Here is a 20,891-nt window from a genome sequence, read left to right as displayed (position 1 = left end):
TACCTATTTGCAATATTTCATAGTGACAATAGAATACGTCCTGATACATAGCACTAGGAAATTCAGTGTTAACTTGCTGTTTGTCACATCTTATTGAACAGAATTTACATACAGAGAATGTAGGAACAGTTACTGCTTCATCAGAATACTGGTATTTAAATTGTCCATAGCTAACTTGTCTGAATCTTCATATTTTATTCATTACTTTCGTTGAATATGGTCTTAAGATATATCTATATATATAGATATAGATATATGAAACATTTGCTTGAAATGTGTTTCTTGAATAATACATTATTCAGCTAATCCTTTAGGTCTTTGGGAATACTACTGTCCCCTTAAGGGACACCCCAACCCCCACCCCCTGACCCAAGCCACCCTTTAAAGCCAATCACACAGTTAACAATATTCCATGGAAACAATAAGAAGTAGTATTATTATTCTGTCATTTAGCACCTAGACCAGTGATTGTATTTGGGCGGGCATCTCCCGAAGTTAGAATGCACATCTGGAGTAGAGGGTGCAAAATATCATGTGTTTCAAGGAGATGAAGCCATTTTCCCTGCCTGTATGGTAACAGAGTTGCTGCTTGTTCATTATTAACATTCATCAGCTTCTGGACTTTAAGCTGCAGTCCCCAGGCATTTACATTTGTTCTGTTTTTACTTAACCTTGGATTCCACCAAAGTCATGTAGGAGTTAAAATATTTTTTTTTCATAGTTGAGTGTTACAACTGGGTATACTACTATGCTTTGTGAAAGGGGACGCAAATGATAGTTTTCTAGGAATGGCAATGTCTTAGTGTCTTTTGGGCACTTCCTGAGTCTGGCTGATGGATGAAGCTTCTCAAAGGAGTCGTTCATGTACCTTGCTTCCATGACATCTTGTACAACTGATCCCAGGGGGATTTTTGCCAAGCTACTGAAAGCAGTCCTAGTCTGGAAACGTGCAGCGGCAGAGAACCTTTGAGTGCACTTTCATGCCAAAAAAAATCCTGAAGAATATATGCAGCTCTAGGATAAGGTACTTGCTAGGTAGGGTGGCTTTCAGATCCCGGTTGTGAAACACCTGAATCCCTCCGAAATCCTCATATAGGTCCCTGAATTCCTTCTTTGCACACAGCTTTTGCTGACCCCACCAGAAACGTGACGTTTTCTTGCTTCATGCTGGAGCCAAGGCAGAAACTGACATTCTGAGAGTATTTGTTTTCATTTTTGGCTACAAGTATCCTCAGATTTCTGCTTCTCAGGCATCTCCTTAGGGACTGTCCTCCCCGAGGGAGCGCGGTGCCGGGCCCGGCGCTGGCCGGGCCGTGCTTGCAGCGCCATGGCAACAGCGCGACGGCCTCAGGGCCCGGCCGGGCCCGGCGCTGCTCCCGCCGCTCCCCGGGATCTCACCTGAGCGGGAGCTGCTCTCTGGGATCTCACCTGTGCAGGCGCTGCTCTCTGGGATCTCACCTGATCGGGAGCTGCTCTCTGGGATCTCACCTGTGCAGGCGCTGCTCTCTGGGATCTCACCTGAGCGGGAGCTGCTCTCTGGGATCTCACCTGTGCAGGCGCTGCTCTCTGGGATCTCTCCTGTGCAGGTGCTGCTCCCCGGGATCTCACCTGTGCAGGCGCTGCTCTCTGGGATCTCACCTGTGCGGGAGCTGCTCTCTGGGATATCACCTGTGCAGGCGCTGCTCTCTGGGATCTCACCTGTGCGGGAGCTGCTCTCTGAGATCTCACCTGTGCAGGCGCTGCTCTCTGGGATCTCTCCTGTGCAGGTGCTGCTCCCCGGGATCTCACCTGTGCAGGCGCTGCTCTCTGGGATCTCACCTGTGCGGGAGCTGCTCTCTGGGATATCACCTGTGCAGGCGCTGCTCTCTGGGATCTCACCTGTGCGGGAGCTGCTCTCTGAGATCTCACCTGTGCAGGCGCTGCTCTCTGGGATCTCACCTGTGCGGGAGCTGCTCTCTGGGATCTCACCTGTGCAGGCGCTGCTCCCCGGGATCTCACCTGTGCGGGCGCGGCCAGCGGCGGCTGCGGGTGTCCGGGCCGGGATGCGCTCCAAGAGGCTCACCACAGGTACGTCCCGCTGTCCCTGCAGGCCGGGCTGGCTCCGTGTCGCACGGGGCTCGGGCCCCAGGGTGTGGCCTCAGGTACAGAGACGGTGCCACAAAAGAGGGGCGTTTTGAACTGGAGGGTGTAAACTTGCCCTGCAGAACTCATTACTCCAAAGAGAGAACGTCACTCCCCTTAAATGGCATCATTAAAGACAGAATATTCTCCTAGAATGAATGAGAGTTGATTATTTGGGAACACAACTGTATCTTTTAAATTTTATCATATGATTTGTAATGTTTGGTATTCAAAGCTTTGAGAGTCTCATACAAATATATATTTTCATTAAATCACCAAGCTTCTAGTTATCAATTCTGCAGAGAAAAGCTGACATGAAGTTAACTGATATGTATAAGAAATAATATATTTAAATAACACTTGATTTTTATTTAAATAATTTTTGTGATAGTTAATATTTTCATACACAGGTCAACATTACACATATTCTATTTTATTTCTTCAGAAGTTATTTTATTTCAGAATACCCAGGACAGTTGTCATGCCTCACTACTTTTTGTTGTATTGTGGTTAAACCAGATTGACTGTATTTCTTGGATAACATACGATATTTAATATCTTCTTTTCAGAACCTCCGTGTATTACAGAAGAAATGTTAGTAAGTATGCTTGTAAGCCTTGGTCATTATTTTCATCATGCAGCTATGGAGCAAAAAAGGCAAAAAAATTTTTTTTTGAAACCTTTGTCTGTTTTCTCTTTTTTTTTTTTTTTTTTTTGGTAAGTATAGATTACTGAGCAATTCCTTAAAATTTTGTCAGACAAAATACTTAGTTTGAAAATAATTGGGGAAAAAAGTAACAGGAGACTATGGAGAATAAAGATAGAAATGAAAGTGAATTAGGATGAAGGAAAGGAACAAGCAACTGGAGGACTCAACATGACAGGTTTAACAATCTCCTTTGCCTTTTTTGCCCTTTGCTCATACATTGTAGGCTTTCCCTGATGTTTGTCTTGTTTGAAAGTCATATATGTTTGTTACCTCGTAAGAAATTACATGTTTACTGTTGCAGCTCAGGTAATGTTTGCCTATTCCCTGTTTTGGATGCCTTTGTAACTGTATTTTAAAGTGTAAGTGTGTTCATATTACTTTTGGGAAACTCTGGATACTGTTTTATTTATGGTGTTTATTACCATGAACAGAACCAACATAAGCAGCAGTTTCACACCAATTTTTAGTACACCTTAACCTCCAGTTGCAATTCTAAGGCAGCTTTTTCTAGTGATAATTGAGATTGTGCTGCAGGAGAAATGGCATGGAAAGAAATGAAACCGAATGCTTTCTGATAAAAATCTAAGCTACAGTATTGTACACGCAGCTCCCTAACCTATAATGTGCACATAAGAAAGTGCAACTGATTTCAAATGAAAATAAGACTGTCTGCAAAAAGGTCTCCAAAAACCAGAGGAAAGTATATAATGTGTAGATGCAATAACTAATGAAGTGCACATTAGTAAGATCATGAGCATTTTATCTATTAATCAACCACTGTGCTTACATTTCTTGCTCTTATATGTGACTACAGAAAATTATATCCTTGGGAAATTAAAAACATGTTACCTGCATATTCCTAAAAAGCTTATACTTCAGCCAATAATAAATTAATTTGTTTTAATAAGTCCTTTGAAACAATAAAATATTTTCATCATGTATAATAAATTTCTACTCCTATCTTGAGATTCATCCTTGTCAGTGTCAAACTCAACATTAGGCTGAGTATGGCTTGTTTCTAATTAATTTCTTTTCCTAACTTGCAGCACTTGCAGAACTGGTATTTCTGGATCTGATTGCCTAGTGACATTAGTAAGAAGATTCTCTGTTGATTTCAAAATGGGTTAGATGCTTTGTTAAATTCCCCTATTTAATCAGTGCCCAAACATCTCTAGGACCATGGCACTGCATTTGCATTGGGCCATGGGCCTGTGATCCAAATAAAGCATGAAAGCCTTGCTTTCAGCACTGGCAGCATTTTCTAAGAATGAGCTTGGGGTACCTTGCCTGTGCTGTATCAGTCACCACAGCAACCACAAGTGCTAAGGAATAAATGCTGGCAGACCAGGGCCAGACAAACACCATCAGGTCTAGTCCTGACTTGTCATGCATCTTATCTCAGATTTCTTCCTTATCTGAGCACAAGCTATCTGTATTTAGGTTAGACCACTGGGGTTTGAATCAAGATACTGCCTGCCTGTATACTGTGCATAATCTCTCTTTAATGCTATTCCTCACTAGCACAGTTCAATGCTATCAACTTAAGAAAGAGAAAAAAGGTTTGTGTTGCAACACATTTGCTGCTACTGGCAAATACATTAAAGTTAAGTGCATTCTCCTTGCCTTGCAAGGCTGAAATTATAGATTATTCACAAAAATGAAACTATTAGAAATTATTTAAGTGTCTTCATTATACTGAAGACCAGTAGAATAGTGTTCCAGTTTTACCCTCTATTGCATTGAAATGGAGTTGGTGGAGATACTGAGTCAGTAAAAATAAGGCTTGGAGCCATACTTCTGGATTTGTCAACAGCAAAAAAATTCAACTTTTAGTCTACAGTTTTTGAGTCATGTTAGGATTTAAAATGCAGGGGTCAGAAGGGATGCAAAACCACCTGCAAATGTAGTCTTCACTTCTGATGAGGTCAACAGGAAGCCTCCGAGTTCTATCAGATTCAAAGTATGGCATATATTGCTTGCTTGCTGATCCAAATTTTAGGTTAGTGTACTCCCTTTTAGTTCCCAAACATCCCCAAACAGCAGTGTGAGAGCAGAAGGTGGCCCTGGTGAAATATCATACTCTCCTTCCTCCCAAGTGCAAGAGAGGAAAGGTACAATGTGGGGAATTTCTAGGCTGTTAGCTATGCACATTTTTTCAAAAGTTAGCATGCAGACTTTCAGCATCTAGAAGTTCTTTGGGTTATGAAGGCTTTCTCTGTAAATTCATTGGCAAAGGATTTACCTTCGTGTGTACATTTTACATTGCTAAGGGCCTTGGCAGTGTGCAATGGCTAGAATATAACAGTAATACAATGACTATATTCTCAAAAAATGGGAAATAATATTTTGCAAAAGCTTCCATGTCATATCTCATGAAAAAATATTGTTTGAGGCAACAGTGCATTCAAATATTAGCGCAGATTTTTACAAGCCATGCTTTGTGGTTTTATCTCTCCATAGGAAGAATGCTTAGCCACAGATGATATGCTTGTGGATTACTTTAATGAATTCTTGAGTCTTCCGGTAAGTACCTTACAGAAATCCCTTGCAAAATACAAGAAACAAAGATTAAGAGTAACTTAATCCACGTTGGAAAATTCTGTTTTGCCATGTATCTGTATTTTAATGGTAGCAACTCCTACAGTTCAGTGTTATTTTCAGTAAGAATAGCCCAATGTCTGGACTTCTGGGGACAGATGTTCTCTTGCTAATTTACAGAATCACAGAACGGGTCAAGTTGGAAGGGAGCACAGGGGGTCCAACCTCCCTGCTCAAGGAAGGTCATCCCAGAGCACATGGCACAAATTTGCATCCAGATGGTTCTTGAATATCTCCAGTGAGGTGGATTCCACCACCTCTCTGGGCAGCCTGTTCCAGTGCTCAGTCACCCACACAGTAAAGAAGTTCTTCCTCATGTTCAGGTGGAACTTCATGTGCATCAGTTTCTGCTCGTTGTCCTATTGCTCAGCATCACTGAGCAGAACCTGGCATCATCCTCCCTTCAGATACTGATAGAAATTCATAAGGACCCCTCTTTGTCTCTTCTTGAGGCTGAACGTGCCCAGCTCCCTCAGCTTTTCCTCATAACAGAGTTGCTCCAGTCCCTTAGTAATTTTCGTAGCCCTCTGCTGAACTGCTCAAGTAGCTCCGTGTCTGTTGTGTACTGAAGAGCCCTTGACCTGCTGGCAATCCACTTCCTAATGTACACCAGGCCTTCTTGGCCACAGGGACACACTGCTGGCTCATGGACAGTTTGCTGTCCACCAAGATCCCTAGGATATTAATGTATTTAAATCACAGTGCACTAAAATAATATGAATAGGAAATGAAATACACATATATACTTACTTGAATACTTGAAATGTGTCCACTTCTATTACAGTGTCACAACATGATGACATAAAAAGTCTTTGTTCTTTTGCAGTTTTGTGGCAATGTATTCAGTGATTAATTAATATTTAAGGTCAAGAAACAAGTCTTTCTCTTCATGGCTTGGAAGGTTTCAAGTTGGTACTTCCCTCCTCTTCCTCTCCCATTTGCAGCTAGAAGGATGCAGCCTTGTGCTGTGTGCTAATCCAATCACAGTTAGACCATCATACCCAGTACCTTGTATTTAACCATTTCTCTTGTATTTTGTTCCTTTTCCCTATCAACTAGCCTGTCTCCCCCCACACTCTGTTGAGAGTCACATGTACAGTCCTGCTCCCTCAATGTGGCAACCTCATCTAACTTAATCTTAGGAGTCTTGGCCCTGACACCTTACACTCAAAGTTCATTGCCAGGTGCCACAGGCCTTTCCACAGTGTCAGTTGTGGCTCCCACCCAGTGTGCCACAGAGTTGCCCCACAGCCCGTTCCCCTCCTAAGGCACTGCAGTCCAACAGGCTACACCACAAGAACATGTATCCATTTTACAGCTTGCTTGGTAGGAACCACTGCCAGCATTAGGAGAGCAGAATATTTCTTGATGCTCCTTAGACCTCTAAGGAGCTACAAAATGGCTTGGTGAAACCACTAACTATGAAGTGGAATGAAGTAGGTTCAGCTGTGATTCACAACTGAATGATTTGGCTTACTTAATGGAACCAGACATAGCTATCTCTCTAAGCCACATCACAGATTGGTGTAAATGTACACAGCATGGACATTGCACTACTAAGGATGGCAAAATGGCCTCCCCATTCCAATTTTTAATCCTAAAATAGGATCTGGAGTTATCAGCTCTTTGTCAGAGTGTGAGTTTTGTGCACAGCATTGATACTGACTTCTTTCAGGAGCTCAGTCTTTACATACTTTCACCACATTGCAAGATTCCAAAGAGTATACAAAGCTAGAGGGACACAGATGGAACAAAATGAGTGGTAAGAGGGCTAGCTTTTTTTTTTTCCTTTTTCCAATACCTGCACTTCTCCAGCCCCTGCCCCACAGCTGCCTTAGGATATCTGCCTAAATCCAAGCCTAACTACTTAGGTTTTAAACCCAGGCCTTCTTCCATGTGCCAGATTGTTCTTAGCACAGGAATACCATCCTCCATGCCTTTGCTGCTTATTTGGAAACTATGCTTCAAGTTTTCCCCAAATTGCAGAGGATGGAGTGGGTAAGAAGTTCAGCTTTTTTAGTCTCATCATCTCCTAGCACATACACAAATTTCAGGACATCTGTTAGAGGCCAAAATTCTCCTTGGCCTCATAGGTCTCCTCAGCCCACAGTCCTGGCACAGCCCAGCAGCTCTGGACTGCAGCAATTGTCCAGGCTCTCCTGATGGCTCTGGAAGCCAACAAAAAAAGAGTCACTGTCACTCCTGAGTAAACACTGTTTTATGCTGGTAATCTTGGTAGGTTTCTAAGATGACATATGGTCTTTCTTCTACATATTTACATATCTTCATGAAAACAGATGCTCTATTAGCTATTTTTAACTTTAATGTTCTCATAATTGTTTTTATTTTCTCTTTGATCTTTTCCTAAGGATTTATCCTCTTCAGGATTAAGTTTTATTAATGCCTTAAGTTCTGTGGTTTGAATACCTTACATTCCTGATTTCCCCCTCCTTCTCAGAAGGCTTCTACTAAAACAGTGCATTGAAATTTCCATTCCTTTATTCTTGTTGTGCTTATACGCTGTTGCCTGGGAACAGTATTACCCAGGTGTGCTAGTAGTTAGGCAACAAGTTAAACTGAAAATATTGTGAGACTTGATACAAGAAATCAGGGGGAGAATATGCTTATTTTAAGGGACTGCTTCTGCATTGATTTATAATGCACCATTAGCAGATGGAAAATTTTATCACTGGGGACTTGCTGTAAGAACAGTGGCTTTTTCATGTAGTTTGTTTTTTTTTTTCTTTCCTTTGATTTTCAGTGTATCCCTGAATTGATCCTCTTGTTATAATGACATTCAATTTATTCTGACATAAATATCTAGGTATTCCAAAAAGGTATATACTGTAATAAAGTGTAATTTACAGAAAGTATTTCTGAAATACATAATACAAAAAACCTCAGGAGGGCACTTGTTGCCAGTGTACAGTGATTTCACAGTAGCAGAAACCAATTACATGACACACAGAGTTACACCTTCCCTAGTAACTAATGTAAAATGAATGATTTAAGAGAAACATTGGCCTGGATGCATTTCCATTTCTAGGAGTTCAGGCTAGAATTTGAATCTTTCATCCATGTATTAAAAACATACAAGGATATGTTTAGTCAGGAATGAAAATTCAGAAGTCAGAAATTGCCATCCAGCTCAGTGTTGAAGTAATAGCAAAGCACAGTAATGTCAGCTTGTTTCCCCTGCACTCTACAAGTTAATTGCTGCTTGTTCCATCCCAAGTCCGTACTGGGTCTTACCTGTCGTTTTCCAATTACCAGGAAAGGTAGGCACACTCCTTCTTTTTGCAACCTCAAGGAGTTGCGCTAGTGACAAAAATGCTACCTTATGCCTCAACTGAAGCACATTCAGGAGATGACAGCTTGGTGGCAAGTCCCTGGTTGTTGATTTCCCTTGCAGCAGAAATCTACTAAGTGACCATAATTTTATCAACATTAGATTTGAAGTATATTTCTTTTAAACATTGTTCTCACTGTAAAAGCTCTCCTCCAAGTCATCTGGGGTCCAGCATTTGATGGAGGTGACAATTCTGAAAACAATTAAAGCCCTAGTAACAAAGCTCAGGTCAGTCGATCTTTCTGAAGACAGAAGGGTCTTGAAAATCTAGTGCTCTCACAAATAAAATCTTGCTTGATCTGAGTAGAAGGTTACAGAAAGGGCAGAAAGCAAAAAAACAAGCCACTCTGCTGCCCAGTTCAGGCCCTTCACTGTTTTGAAGATGATTTTGAATAATTCCATGCATCAAATCATTGACTCGAGGCATCAGTGCATGCTCATTAGTTTCCTGTTGTCTTTTCCAGGTGTGAGGAGGGAGGCTGCAGTTGCCAATATAACTTCCCTTAAAAAGGCTTTGACAGAAGTAAGGCCCTGCATGCAAGTTACATTTGAGACTTACCCAGGACTAAAACTTGCATCATGTCTTTGGCATTGAAGGAAGCAAACAAAACATTCCTGGCTACATTCCTTATTGATAGTGTGTTTACTGTAAATTTTCTTCTCTCTTATTTAGATTGCGATATGTGATTATGGCTTTTGTCTTACTCATCAACAGAAGGGAAATCCTGGACTCATTAAAGTCAATGGGAGATTTTGAATTGACCATGTGTAGTGTGAATTTTTCCAGACACTTCATAGAGCTGCTCAAATTCTTTTCTGGTGTGGACTCTCACTGACATTTATTTATGATATGCATATACCCTTCTTAAGGAAGTTTTGGCAATGCTTCTGGATGAGATCTCTATTCACTCCCACCCTTAACCTAAGAAACAGCCAAGCTGTGGTCATTCTGTTTGTCTTGGGATCAAGCTACATTATTTGGGTCTGGGATGTGAGCATATTTACACGTTTGTTAATTGTATCTGAAGTTGAGTGTATCTGAAAACTGTTAAGACAGAGAATTTATATGTCTGATATCCTGGCAACATGGTGATGGATGCTGTTTTGGTTTCTGTTATGGGAGGACTGAGAGAAATTTGTCTTCCCTTCAGTTAAGTGTATAACTTCAAGTTTCAGAATTATGTATTCTGTTTATTTTTCCATCTGAAAACCATATTCAATGTGCGTTTGACAGCTAAGACCTTTTTTTTTTTCTGTCAAAAAAGTACATGCAATTGTTTATTTAATATATTGCTGTACCACAGTCTGAAAATAGCTTTTGTTATTTGCTCAGGGATTTTTTTCTGAAGCTGAGATTAAGACACTGAGTTACATTGGTCATACCAGCTTTGGGGGGAGAATTTCCTGCAAGTGAAACAGTTTGCAAAGTATGTAGGCTTCTTATTTGTTGGTATTCTCAAGTCCTTGATCTTATTTATTGTACTACATTGACAGTGTATGAGTTCCAAGCTTCAAGGCTCCTGCCAAACCTGATTTGTTTTTTCTTAACATCTTGAGGTATAATTTCTCTGGAGATTTCCCTTTCTATCTTCAAAGCATCAAAAATTGGCTCAAACTAGGGAATGATACACTTAGTCTTTGGTTAGTGTGTTTTACTTGTCTGTAAAAAGCCAAAAGCACTTGCCAAATGTGGGGTAAGAAAGGCATTTCTTAGTATATTAAATTGGCATGGGTAATTTTTCCCCTTTCCTTTTTAGTGTAGACTATCATCCACTCCTTAACACAGGCATCTTCACTGAAGAGATTCCTCATTATTGCAGTGACGGAATATTGGTGGTGCCATTAAACCTCTCATTATTGTCCTGTGAAGTGTTACAGGACTTTACACTACTTGACTTCCACTGGAAAGGTTTTAAGTTTGCTAAAGAGTACTGAACAGTTTCTTGGTGAATATCTTTTCTGACTTGTAATGTGTGAGAATGGTTAGATTGTGCATTTTGCCCCAAAGTTCTTTGGATACTGAAAGAAAAATGGATTGATTCATCCTCTTTCCTGTATGGTAACTGGGAAAATGTTTCCTACAAGAAGTCAGGTTCTGGGGGTGGTTTGTTGTGTGTTCCCGTTTGATTTTTCTCATAACATTATCATTTCTATTTTTGTGGTGGTGATGAGTTAAGAAGATTAGGAATTATCTCTTCTTTTATTATGCTTATAAAAACATTCTGATTGATCATCGTAGATTTTTTAAGTAAACAAGCTTCTCCAGAAAGGTTTTAACTATTCTAAAATGCTTTTGTATGATAGTTTGAGAGAGAGAGAGATGGTCTGCTGGGAATTTGGGATTTGGACAGCATCATAGATTACTGTCTGGAAGGGGCTTTGAGCAGGTCTGTAGTGTGGCTTCCTTCTCAAAGCAGGGTCAGTGCTTTAGTACTGACTCCAGGCTGCTTGGCACTTTCTGCAGTTGGTCTTTAAAACCTCCAACAGCTGATTCCTCTCTGGACAGCCTGTTCCAGTGCTAATTATCCCCAAATCACTTTTTTTCTTATAATCCAGTTGAGACCTGTGTTGTTTCAGTGTATGACAACTGGTCTCTTGTCCTCCCACCATCACCTCTGTAAAATGCCAGGCTTTATCTGTTTAGCAATCTCCTTGTAAATATGCTAAGGGTGTTTGTTGCTGGTCCTCCTGGAGCTTCTCCCTCTAGGGTGAGTGCTCCAGCCTCTGACCATCTGGATAGTCTTCTGATGGACTTGATCAAATATGTGAATATCCTTCTTGTACAGGGGACCCAAAACTGGATGCAGTATTCCAGATGCATCCTTACTAGTGTCAAGTCTGCTGGCTACTCTCTGACTGATAGAAGAAGTATGCATGCCTTTTAGTGTCCCTGGGGATGAATAACTACATCCAAACCCCAAAAGTCTAGACAAGAATTCCCTTTTTCAGTCAAGTATGTAGTGTATGAAGTCTAAATCTTCCTATCCCATCAGTGTATGTTCTTTTGCTCCATTAGTATATTTGTCTTATAAATGATAGTAGTCAGACTCCCAGAACAGTAATACACATTACATTGAAAAATTGTCACTAGCATCCATTTCACCACATTAAAGTTGGCATAGTTTTCTCTTCAGCTAAAAAGAATATGTACTGAAAAATGCTAAATCTAGAATAACTTACAGATGATTGAATAAAAGTAGATATATGTACTAAAATAATACTGTATTTGCTTAGTTTTCAATTTGAAAAACATGAAACTGAAACAATCTCATCATGTCTAGTCACAAAGCCCTTTATTGTGAAATTTTCATTTTGTTTGCTGTTTTCCCAGAGGCAAGAGCATTTCAAATCCTGAGAGACTGAAGTACTTTGTTTCTTAGTGTACTTTCTTCTGTTTCTTTATTTAAAACATGGAGGAATATATAAGGAAGAAAACATTTAAAGTCTATTAAGGTTGCACAGTTAGTCACTTAAAAGCTGGTAGCAGCCCAAATTAGGTTTGAAAGTAAATGAAATGTGCACATAGCAAACTGGGAGGAGGTCTGAATGGAGGGAAATCTACTACACTTAAAAGGTTTGTTAGATGCTTTTTAGTACAGCTGGGGAAAAAAACGCTAAAACCTGCAGAGTGCCCTGGAGAAAATTAATGCCAAAATAGGCAGAAGGTGTCAGAGAACAAAAACCAATCCATGATTTCAGCTGAAGTTAGGTAACTGAACAGACTCATGCAATTCAATGCATGGCCCTGAGCAGTGACGGTCTGATGTCATAGGCACTAATCATACACTTAAATCTCTCACATGCTGTGTGCTTTGCCAGGCTGAGCCTCCACAGTGAGACATTATGGGATAAGTAGGGAGTATTGAAAAAACATATTGTAGCCACATGGTTCAGTTCTGGGCTTTGCTCTACGAGACGCTGATCAACAAAGGGGCTTCAAACAGAAGCAACAAAATAGATGACACTAACATAATTACTTTGCATTTGCACAGGTTTGAAGAAGAATCAAATTGTTCTGTAATATATTTCTGTGTTATATGTAGCATGTATTTAATATATTTAGAAAGTGTATGAGTTATGTCTTTGTGTGCTTATATGTGATATATGAAAATATTCGAGGAAATTAAAAATACAGTACTTGAACAAATAAAATATTCCTATTAAATGCAGGGGAGGGTAATAACTGTACAAACACCAGGTGGAATCCTGTCTGGAATGAAGCCAAAAAGCGTTTTGGCACTAGGTTTAGGTGTGGCCATAGTTTCCTGAGTCCTTAAATACAACATGCCTTGTTGTTTAGCTGAGTGCAGAGATGCTTATATATGCTATATCACATAGAGTATATAATGCACATAAGTTCTATATAATCTCCTATTCATAACTGTCATGTGCATCCTCTATGACTTCTGTAAAGTGCATCCATATTTTTCCTCTTAATTTCAAATAAGAAAATTTGAAAGATACTCTTTTAGGGAAATACCTGATACCAGAGCTTAAAAGATGAAAGATGGCTCTGTTTTAGTGTGTATGCATGCAGTGGGGCTTTGTGACAAAAGTCACAATTGCATGGCCAAAACTGAAGTTTAGTCTATCTCATCTATTATACAATATTTGATTGAACTAGTGATGTATAATAAAATTTACTGCAGGACATGGGTTTTGGTAGTTGTTTGACCTACAGGTAACACTATGGTGAAAAACTTTTCCTATATATGAAAATCCTCAAATTCGTCCTTCTCAATAGCACCTCACATTTAAAAGGTCAGATTCATTGCTAATATTTTCATGCCTTGATTGTTGATAATAATGAGTGGGAGAATAATGCTGGAGATCTGATCTTGTAGGTGAGTACTTCTCTGTAGGACAGTCACTGAAGTCACAGTTAATTATATATTCTAGACATCAGTGTACTGAATCAATTATTTATGTGTGTAAAAGAATGGTCTGTGATCTAGAATGAATTCAATTCTTGACAATTAAGTGTTACTGAGATAAAAAAGTAGGAATGCTTTGGAAAGCTATACAGCAAAAACAAAAATGAAGAAAAATTACTATTTCAGGTTCCAAGAGAAAGAAGCCTCATAATGCAATTTTTTTATTCTGTAGGATGCCTCTATATGATAAAAAATATTACTTGTTAAAGGATAGGTGCCTTATTACAGCACCATAAACTTTCCTAACTTCTTTTGTAGACTTTTGCCCAGCCAGTCAAGTTTAATTCTGATGCTGGGGCTTTTGAAGTAGTTAATTATGCCCCACAACGCCTGGAAAGGCAACCGAAAAAAATTCTACATGATCAAAAACCTCCAAGCCCCATTTATGATGTTCTAAGCAAAGAAAAGAATGATGGGCAGCTCTCCAACTTGCACAGTGTTTCTTCAATCTTCAGTATTGATCCAAATTACAACACTATGGTAAGCATCTCACAGACCCTGAGTTTATATTTAGATCTTACTGTAGAGATACTGGCAATAGTTATTGTTGTGTTTGGCTTGTTAGCTTGGGAAAAATGTTAATTTATGTTAGGAAAACATAATGATGGGCCAAATTATGCCCTGTAATGCACATGTGTCTAGCAGACAAGTGAATGGAATTACAGATGCACATCCTGTAGCACAGAATTTTGAAGATTCTGTAGGGCAGGGTTCAGCTGTGTGGTCTGAATACTTTTTAATATTAAAAGAAAAAATATTATGACAACAGTTACTTTACTAGTGATCCCTGGAATGTGCAAATTGACTGAAACTAATGCAGCTCAGTCTTTCCTTATTAATTAATTTCCTTGTGTGGCTATGAGCTCATCTGTGGTCTGGCAAAACATAAGTCTCTCTTACATTAATTCCTAAAGGATTTACATGGTTAGCATCAATTGAAATGGCCAGAAAAAATAATCTTTGGCAAGAAGAAAGCTAAATTAATGGAAAGATGGGTTGGAATTTAGAAAAAAAAATCTGGTTTCAGGTTTGCTTAGACATTATTGGTTTAGGTATTCTTACCTGTCTACTTCTAGGGCCATCTTCAGCACCAAATTAGGCAGGTTAATATCAGAAGCTTAAGCATTTTACGCACCTGAGAGAATACAAGTCAATACTGTTGGATGTGGGATTTTACCTTTAAACAGCAGGTTTCAAGGACCAAAAACATATTTCACTGGGATGTCTGGTTTATTCCTTTCTTGCTTATTTTGCATGAATGTGACTGACATGACTTCCTTTTATTCAAGGCCAGTCTAAGATCTTGATCCATTTTTTGCAGTGGCTGCTCAAAACTGTGTCATAGCTGGAAAGCTGAGAGCAAAGCAGGGAGTTGTAATAGACTGCTGCTTTTCTCAGTATAAGATTAATGATTTTCAGAAAAGAAAGCAGTGTTGAGAGAGGTCAAAAGGCAATTATGTTTAACAAAATGATAGTAATGTGATATTGCCATTATCTGCATTTAAACTGGACAAATGATACAAAAGGACAAGGCCCATAGACATCCTGCCATGTTAAATAATAATTTTTCACAAGTACTTTGGCTGAGAGCACAAAAGCAGAAGAGTTATTCTTGATTTCTTATTTTCTCTCAGTATTAAACTGAGGAAATGCTGTGTGTTTGTGCAAGTGTGGCTAACCATTGCTCTCTGGGTTAACCTCCCATCACAGTGGATGGCCTTTCTTGAACAATTCAAAGCCATTTCACTATTACTTTCTTCTTCAATGTAGTCTGGAGAAACAGGGCTTCAGTATTATTTAAGATCCCATTTATTTTCCTGGGATATTTTTTGTAGATGGGAAGCATTATAGCCTTTTGAGGAACGATATGCCTCAATACCCTTTCTTCTCCTTTTGAGGTGAGAAGGTGATATTTCTTCTTATTTTTGATTTCTCCTTTACTTAATGGGTAACATAGATGTCTCATCCAGTTCAATCTGGCATCTCAAGTCTGAGCTGGAGCAAAATGACCTGTGAAACAGCTGGCCCCAAATGGTTGTTGCAACTACACAAGGTGTAAGAAGTCAGCTCCATTCACTGCACTACAGTGACTGAACCAGGAGATGCCACCCCAGACCAATTCTATCAAGTAGCTCTGTTCAAATCAAATAGGATTTGATCTTTCACTTTTCAGGTGATGCTGTCTGCTTTGATTTGGCTGCCTTCACACAAACTAAGGAGATTGACAGTTGTTTTGAATGGTACATTGCTTACAAAAGGTCACCTTGAGTGGTCATCACTGGCAGATTACTTATGAAAAGGAGTTATGACTGGAAAATCCTAGTAGGCCTTTCAGGCTATGGCCTGAATTTAAACACTTATTGACTAAGAAATACCGTGGTATTTTTCTCTGTATTTTACTTCCCTCTCAGATTGTTACAAATTTACAGATAAGCAAAAGTTCTCTTCATGTGTGTTTGCACATTTGCAAATCATTGATATGGAAGTATCTTCTCACTGGCAGTCAGTATCAATGGTGTGAAATATGTTGAGAAAAAAAATCTGTGGACTTGTGTAGAATTGGTCATGACTATAGAAGGAAACTGGCTGGCATCCCACATACCTTACTTCAGAGAAACCCCAGTTCAGCAAAGCACTTAAGTATGTTTTTAACTTTAATCAAGGGAAGTTAAACACATGCTTAAACTTAAACATGTGCTAAAAGCTTTGCTGGACTGGGTCCTAGCAAGGCCTAAGGCTGATTGGGTAAGGAAACTAATCAAGGTAACAAACCCCATCAGATTAAATGTAGCATCTTTCTCTGGGGATGGGGAAAGAATAGAAATTTTTCCTTCTGATATGACATATAATTTTGTGTACCAGCCATGTACAGACGTGAGCATATTATGAATCATTCAGATAAAAAACTGGGCTGTAAGTCAGTAAGTGCATAAATATTAAATGCCAAAATAAAGAAACTATCTTCTGTATTTCAAAAACCCTTGTCAATTGCCAAGAAGAAGCATACACTGTGTGGTTTGGAATAATTAGTCTCCATCTCCAGAAATTACATTGTATGAGCCACTGCCAACATAAGCTTTCCATATTTTGAAGTATTTTCTTCTCTCTAAATGAAACCACCCACTTTCTGAGTAATTCAGATTTTTTAAATCCCCTACAGATACATATGAGGCAGAAATAACCCTTGCCCCAAATGGAATATTAGCTCATGGAAAGAAAATTCTAGCTGTGATCTACATAAACTGATTACCTGATACAAGTAGTATCCACCCTTGCCCAAACTTCACCTGTTTTTATGGACAAAGGTAGTTAGTGCATTCTTCAAAATAATTAGTCTCACCTTCACTAAAAGGAAAAATGCTTCTCAGGTGAATAAAATAGATCATCCCCTAAGAGTGGAAAAAGTACACTGTTAAAAAAAATACTAGGAAGGGCTATATGTAATTTCTAAGGGAAGCAACTATGAATCGTTGTGGCCCATAGTCAGAGGTCTTACTCTTATTTCATTGCACCTAGCTGTCTCTGTATAGCTTGCTGCTCAACATTTCCCTCTCATCTCCCAAACCACTCATTTGAGGCACTTCTCTTTCTGCTTCAATGAGGCACTGAGGCTTAGACTGGCTGAGCAGAAATTTCTTGTGGCCCCAGGTGATAACACATGTAGGTTTCTACAGAAATTACTGTGAGAATTACTGTGTACAATGCAGTTATGCAGTGATCCAACATAAAAGCATGAGAGGTGATAACTAATTTGATTTCTATTTGCTTGATTTTGGTTTTAATATCCACAGCTTTCTCATTCTGAAAGTACATCTTAATTTAAGTGTTCCTTACTCTTCAAATTCTTGAGGAAAAATAATGGCTCTTATTTATAAAATGCGTCAGAAAGTAGTAGTTTCCTGTAATGGTGGTGGTGTTTTGCACTACTTAATTAGTGGCTTGTTTTGAGCCTCTTTTGTTTTTACTTAGAGTTACAATTAAAAATACATGAAGGAAATGAATTTTTTTGTGTTTGGGTTTGGTTGTTTATTAAATTTTATTGAAACGTACAGAACGTTTAGCGACACGCCTAGCCATCGGCTAGAAGCAAGCAAAATGGAGATGAATCTAGTTAGTTATAAGGTTTCTTAAAGTTAAGTAGTTTAATAGACAAAAAATACCTGTATTATTTATACTTGTAACTTAATAACTAAATTTCTGTGACTTTCACTGTGGCACTAATTGTCTAATTAGAAATTACTACTTGAAACTACAAAGAAGGAAGATGAGCACTGAAAGAGACACCACTTAAATTTTTCTATTTTGTCCTATACCTATTACTATATTATAAAAACTTCAAATTTGAAACCTTTCACTGTGTGAAAGAACACACTTTCATTTAACTACACACTCATGATTTTAATTTCATTACTTAAATTTGGAAGCTTTCTTTAAGGCGTCGGGTCAAAAGCAGTGTTCTCCAGGGGGTCAGTACCAGAAAGCACAGAAAACTCAAAAAACCCAGGGTTTTTTTGGATCAAACAGTTTCCTATTGCAGAAATTTTTTGTGCATCTAATTTGCTTTTGAAATTGTACAGTAAAAGAATTATTCATACCCACATTATTTCTGAAGAAAAAACAGTCATGATTTATTACAAAAGTTGAACTCTAATAGGTGAAATCAGATTTAGATCCTTTCAGCTTCTAATATTTGTTCCAGCATAAAGGTGATGTTCACTCTGTATCTATTTTCCTGGGACAATGCTTCTGTAGAAGGGGGATGTAGAGAATCAGTTATGTGGCAATAAGTCAAGAAAGTCAAGAATACTGCAAATCTTTGGCATTTCTTTTTTAATAGCAACTCGATCAAGAACAAGCAATTGAGTGGATTAAGAAAGAAAGGCTTCCAGCATTTCTAGAAAGTGACTGTTACTTTGAATACAGGTATTGCAATCTTTTATGCTGTCTTTCAGTTTTAAATTTGTATGTTTTTCTCTTTTGTTTAATTAATCTTGGTAGTATTCTTAAAGTGGTTTTGCCTTCCTCTTTTCCTGTTTTCTTTATTGTAACATTTTAGTGACCTGGATAAAGTAGTGACTTTTTTCACTCATCATGATGTAATTTTCCTTGATTATAAATTACATCTTATACTACACCATTACAAAGAGAGTAAGAATGGGATTTACTGATTTCTAAATCTCAATTACTCAGAGATATCACTGTAGCAATGCATCTTTTGCTAATCAATATGTTAGTCATGTAAGTAGAAGTTACAAGTCTATGAAATGAATTTGGAAAAACCAGCAAGTCTTTTATTTCAATTATTAGTTTTGTGTCTTTGGGCCCTCTGTCAGAGTTCATCAAAATCCTCTGTGGGATGCCATGGCACAGCTGGATGATTTACTGTTAGAAACTTGCAGTGTTTTCCCAGAGGTCCATTCAGCAGAGATACAGGAGATCTAGTGTGCTTTTTTTGGAAGGACCTACCTCTATATCCCTTAAGGCTGTGTCTAGATGCAGATGACTGTAGCATGTTTTAGGGGTCTAAAAGGAGAGGAAGCCTGGAAGTATGGTTCACAGAACTCATGTTTGCTGATTGTAATGACAGAGTGGTTACTGGGGTGCAGACTCCTGCATTTAAAAAAATTAATTTTTTTTTAATTTTCAATAACCTGGAGATTGCACTTAAGTTCAAGGAGGAATAAGTTTGCTTGTGCAAAGAACAATTATACCTTTGTTAACAGCCTGTTTTACACATATCTGGGCCTCATGAAACAAAAACTTTGATCTTCTGCTATAGTAAACTGTTTGATCAAGCAGAGTTACCAAGAGAATTGCATAAAACCAACTTTAGCATGTACCTAATTTCAATTGGCATCAGTAGTTCAAACTGCTTTCCTTAATCAGAATCAAGATAAGTTCAGATGCTAAAAGGGGAACTTGCATTTAAAGATGAAGACACCCTAACCCTAGAATTAAATCCTATTTGATCTCCAGTAGTGGGCACAAATAAAACTGAGTATTCACTTGGTTGTAGGCTCAAGCATAGACTTCATCTTCCCTTCGCATGTGACTTGGTTGGCTTTGTACTTCTTTTTAACTTAACTAAGTTCTGCCCAGTTCTCGAGGCCAGAGCATCCTCACTGTGGTCATGTGGTTCTGAGATTTCCTTTCCTGAGCATTGTGAGGTTCACACTAACACAAAGCAGCACTGGAGAACTGCTCAGTGCTATGAAATGCTCCTAGAGCAGCCAGCTGAACATGAGAGTGCCAGCTGTCTTGTTATCATCTGCAAGTCCCATCAGTGTGATCAGTGCTGTGGCATTCCTGCTGAAAATTGCTTCTGTCAGGAACCAGAGGTGTAGTATCAGGTAGTGATACAGGGCTTTTGCAGTCTGTGAGAATAGTTAAATTTTAGTGAACAGAACATCCAAGGCATTCTTGGCAGGGCTTGGGAATGCAGAGACACATGCAAAATCATCCTGAAAGAAGTAATTTTTTACTGGTAAAGCTTGGTAATGTAAGCAGGGCACTGTCAGTGTGCTGGTGAGCTGTGCAGTGGCAGTACTGGCATTTACAGATCTGACAGCAGGTGAAGGGTGAAATAATACTTAGCTGGACTCAGTGATCCTTGTAGGTCCCTTCCAAATCAGGATATTCTGTAATTCCATTATTCTGTGTAAAAAAGCAGATAATGAAAATCTCTGTAGCCATTTTTTTTGATAGATGATTTTTAAAAATTGCAAATTCTGTGGGGAAATGAACTGTTTCTCTGATTAAAAGCTAAAATTAATTATTTTCTTTTCTCAACATTTAATTTCAGACTAGCTAAATTGATATCACAGGTAGAATGGAGCAAGACTGGCATTAATTTCATTATAGATAGTGACTACTCTCCCTGGATAAGGAAGCAAATCCCAAGTCCTCCCCCTCCTGAGGAGGATGACTATTCATTGACTTCATTGACTATGAAGAAGTTCTACGTATCACTTGGTGAGGTAAAATAAACATGTTTAGTGTGTGTAGCATCAAGATAGATTGAACAAATTGGGAAGAATTGTTGTAACTGAGGTCACAACCTAATGGGACAACTGACTCTTGAATAACCTAGTCCAGTGCAGGGGGGTTAGAAATAGATGGTCTTCAAGATCCCTTTCAACCTAAATAATTTTCTGATTCTCTGATTCTCTAAATAGCTTGT

General features: G+C 38.8%; 1 protein-coding gene across 1 annotated transcript in view; it reads left to right on the top strand.

Moving 5' to 3' along the window:
* The first annotated feature begins 2,042 nt into the window (after window positions 1–2,042).
* Window positions 2,043–20,891, top strand: part of RGS22 (regulator of G protein signaling 22) — a 56,274-nt gene continuing 37,425 nt past the window's right edge. Inside the window, exons 1-6 of the mRNA XM_062514843.1 lie at window positions 2,043–2,067; window positions 2,691–2,719; window positions 5,291–5,353; window positions 13,970–14,191; window positions 18,549–18,634; window positions 20,514–20,688. Of these exons, the coding sequence (XP_062370827.1) occupies window positions 2,043–2,067; window positions 2,691–2,719; window positions 5,291–5,353; window positions 13,970–14,191; window positions 18,549–18,634; window positions 20,514–20,688 (600 nt within the window). The remainder of the gene's footprint in view (window positions 2,068–2,690; window positions 2,720–5,290; window positions 5,354–13,969; window positions 14,192–18,548; window positions 18,635–20,513; window positions 20,689–20,891) is intronic.

Source organism: Cinclus cinclus, chromosome 1 (genome assembly GCF_963662255.1).
Source record: "Cinclus cinclus chromosome 1, bCinCin1.1, whole genome shotgun sequence".
Classification (NCBI taxonomy): Eukaryota; Metazoa; Chordata; class Aves; order Passeriformes; family Cinclidae; genus Cinclus; species Cinclus cinclus.
Note: the sequence above shows the minus strand (reverse complement) of the source record. Positions and strands in the feature narration are given on the sequence as shown.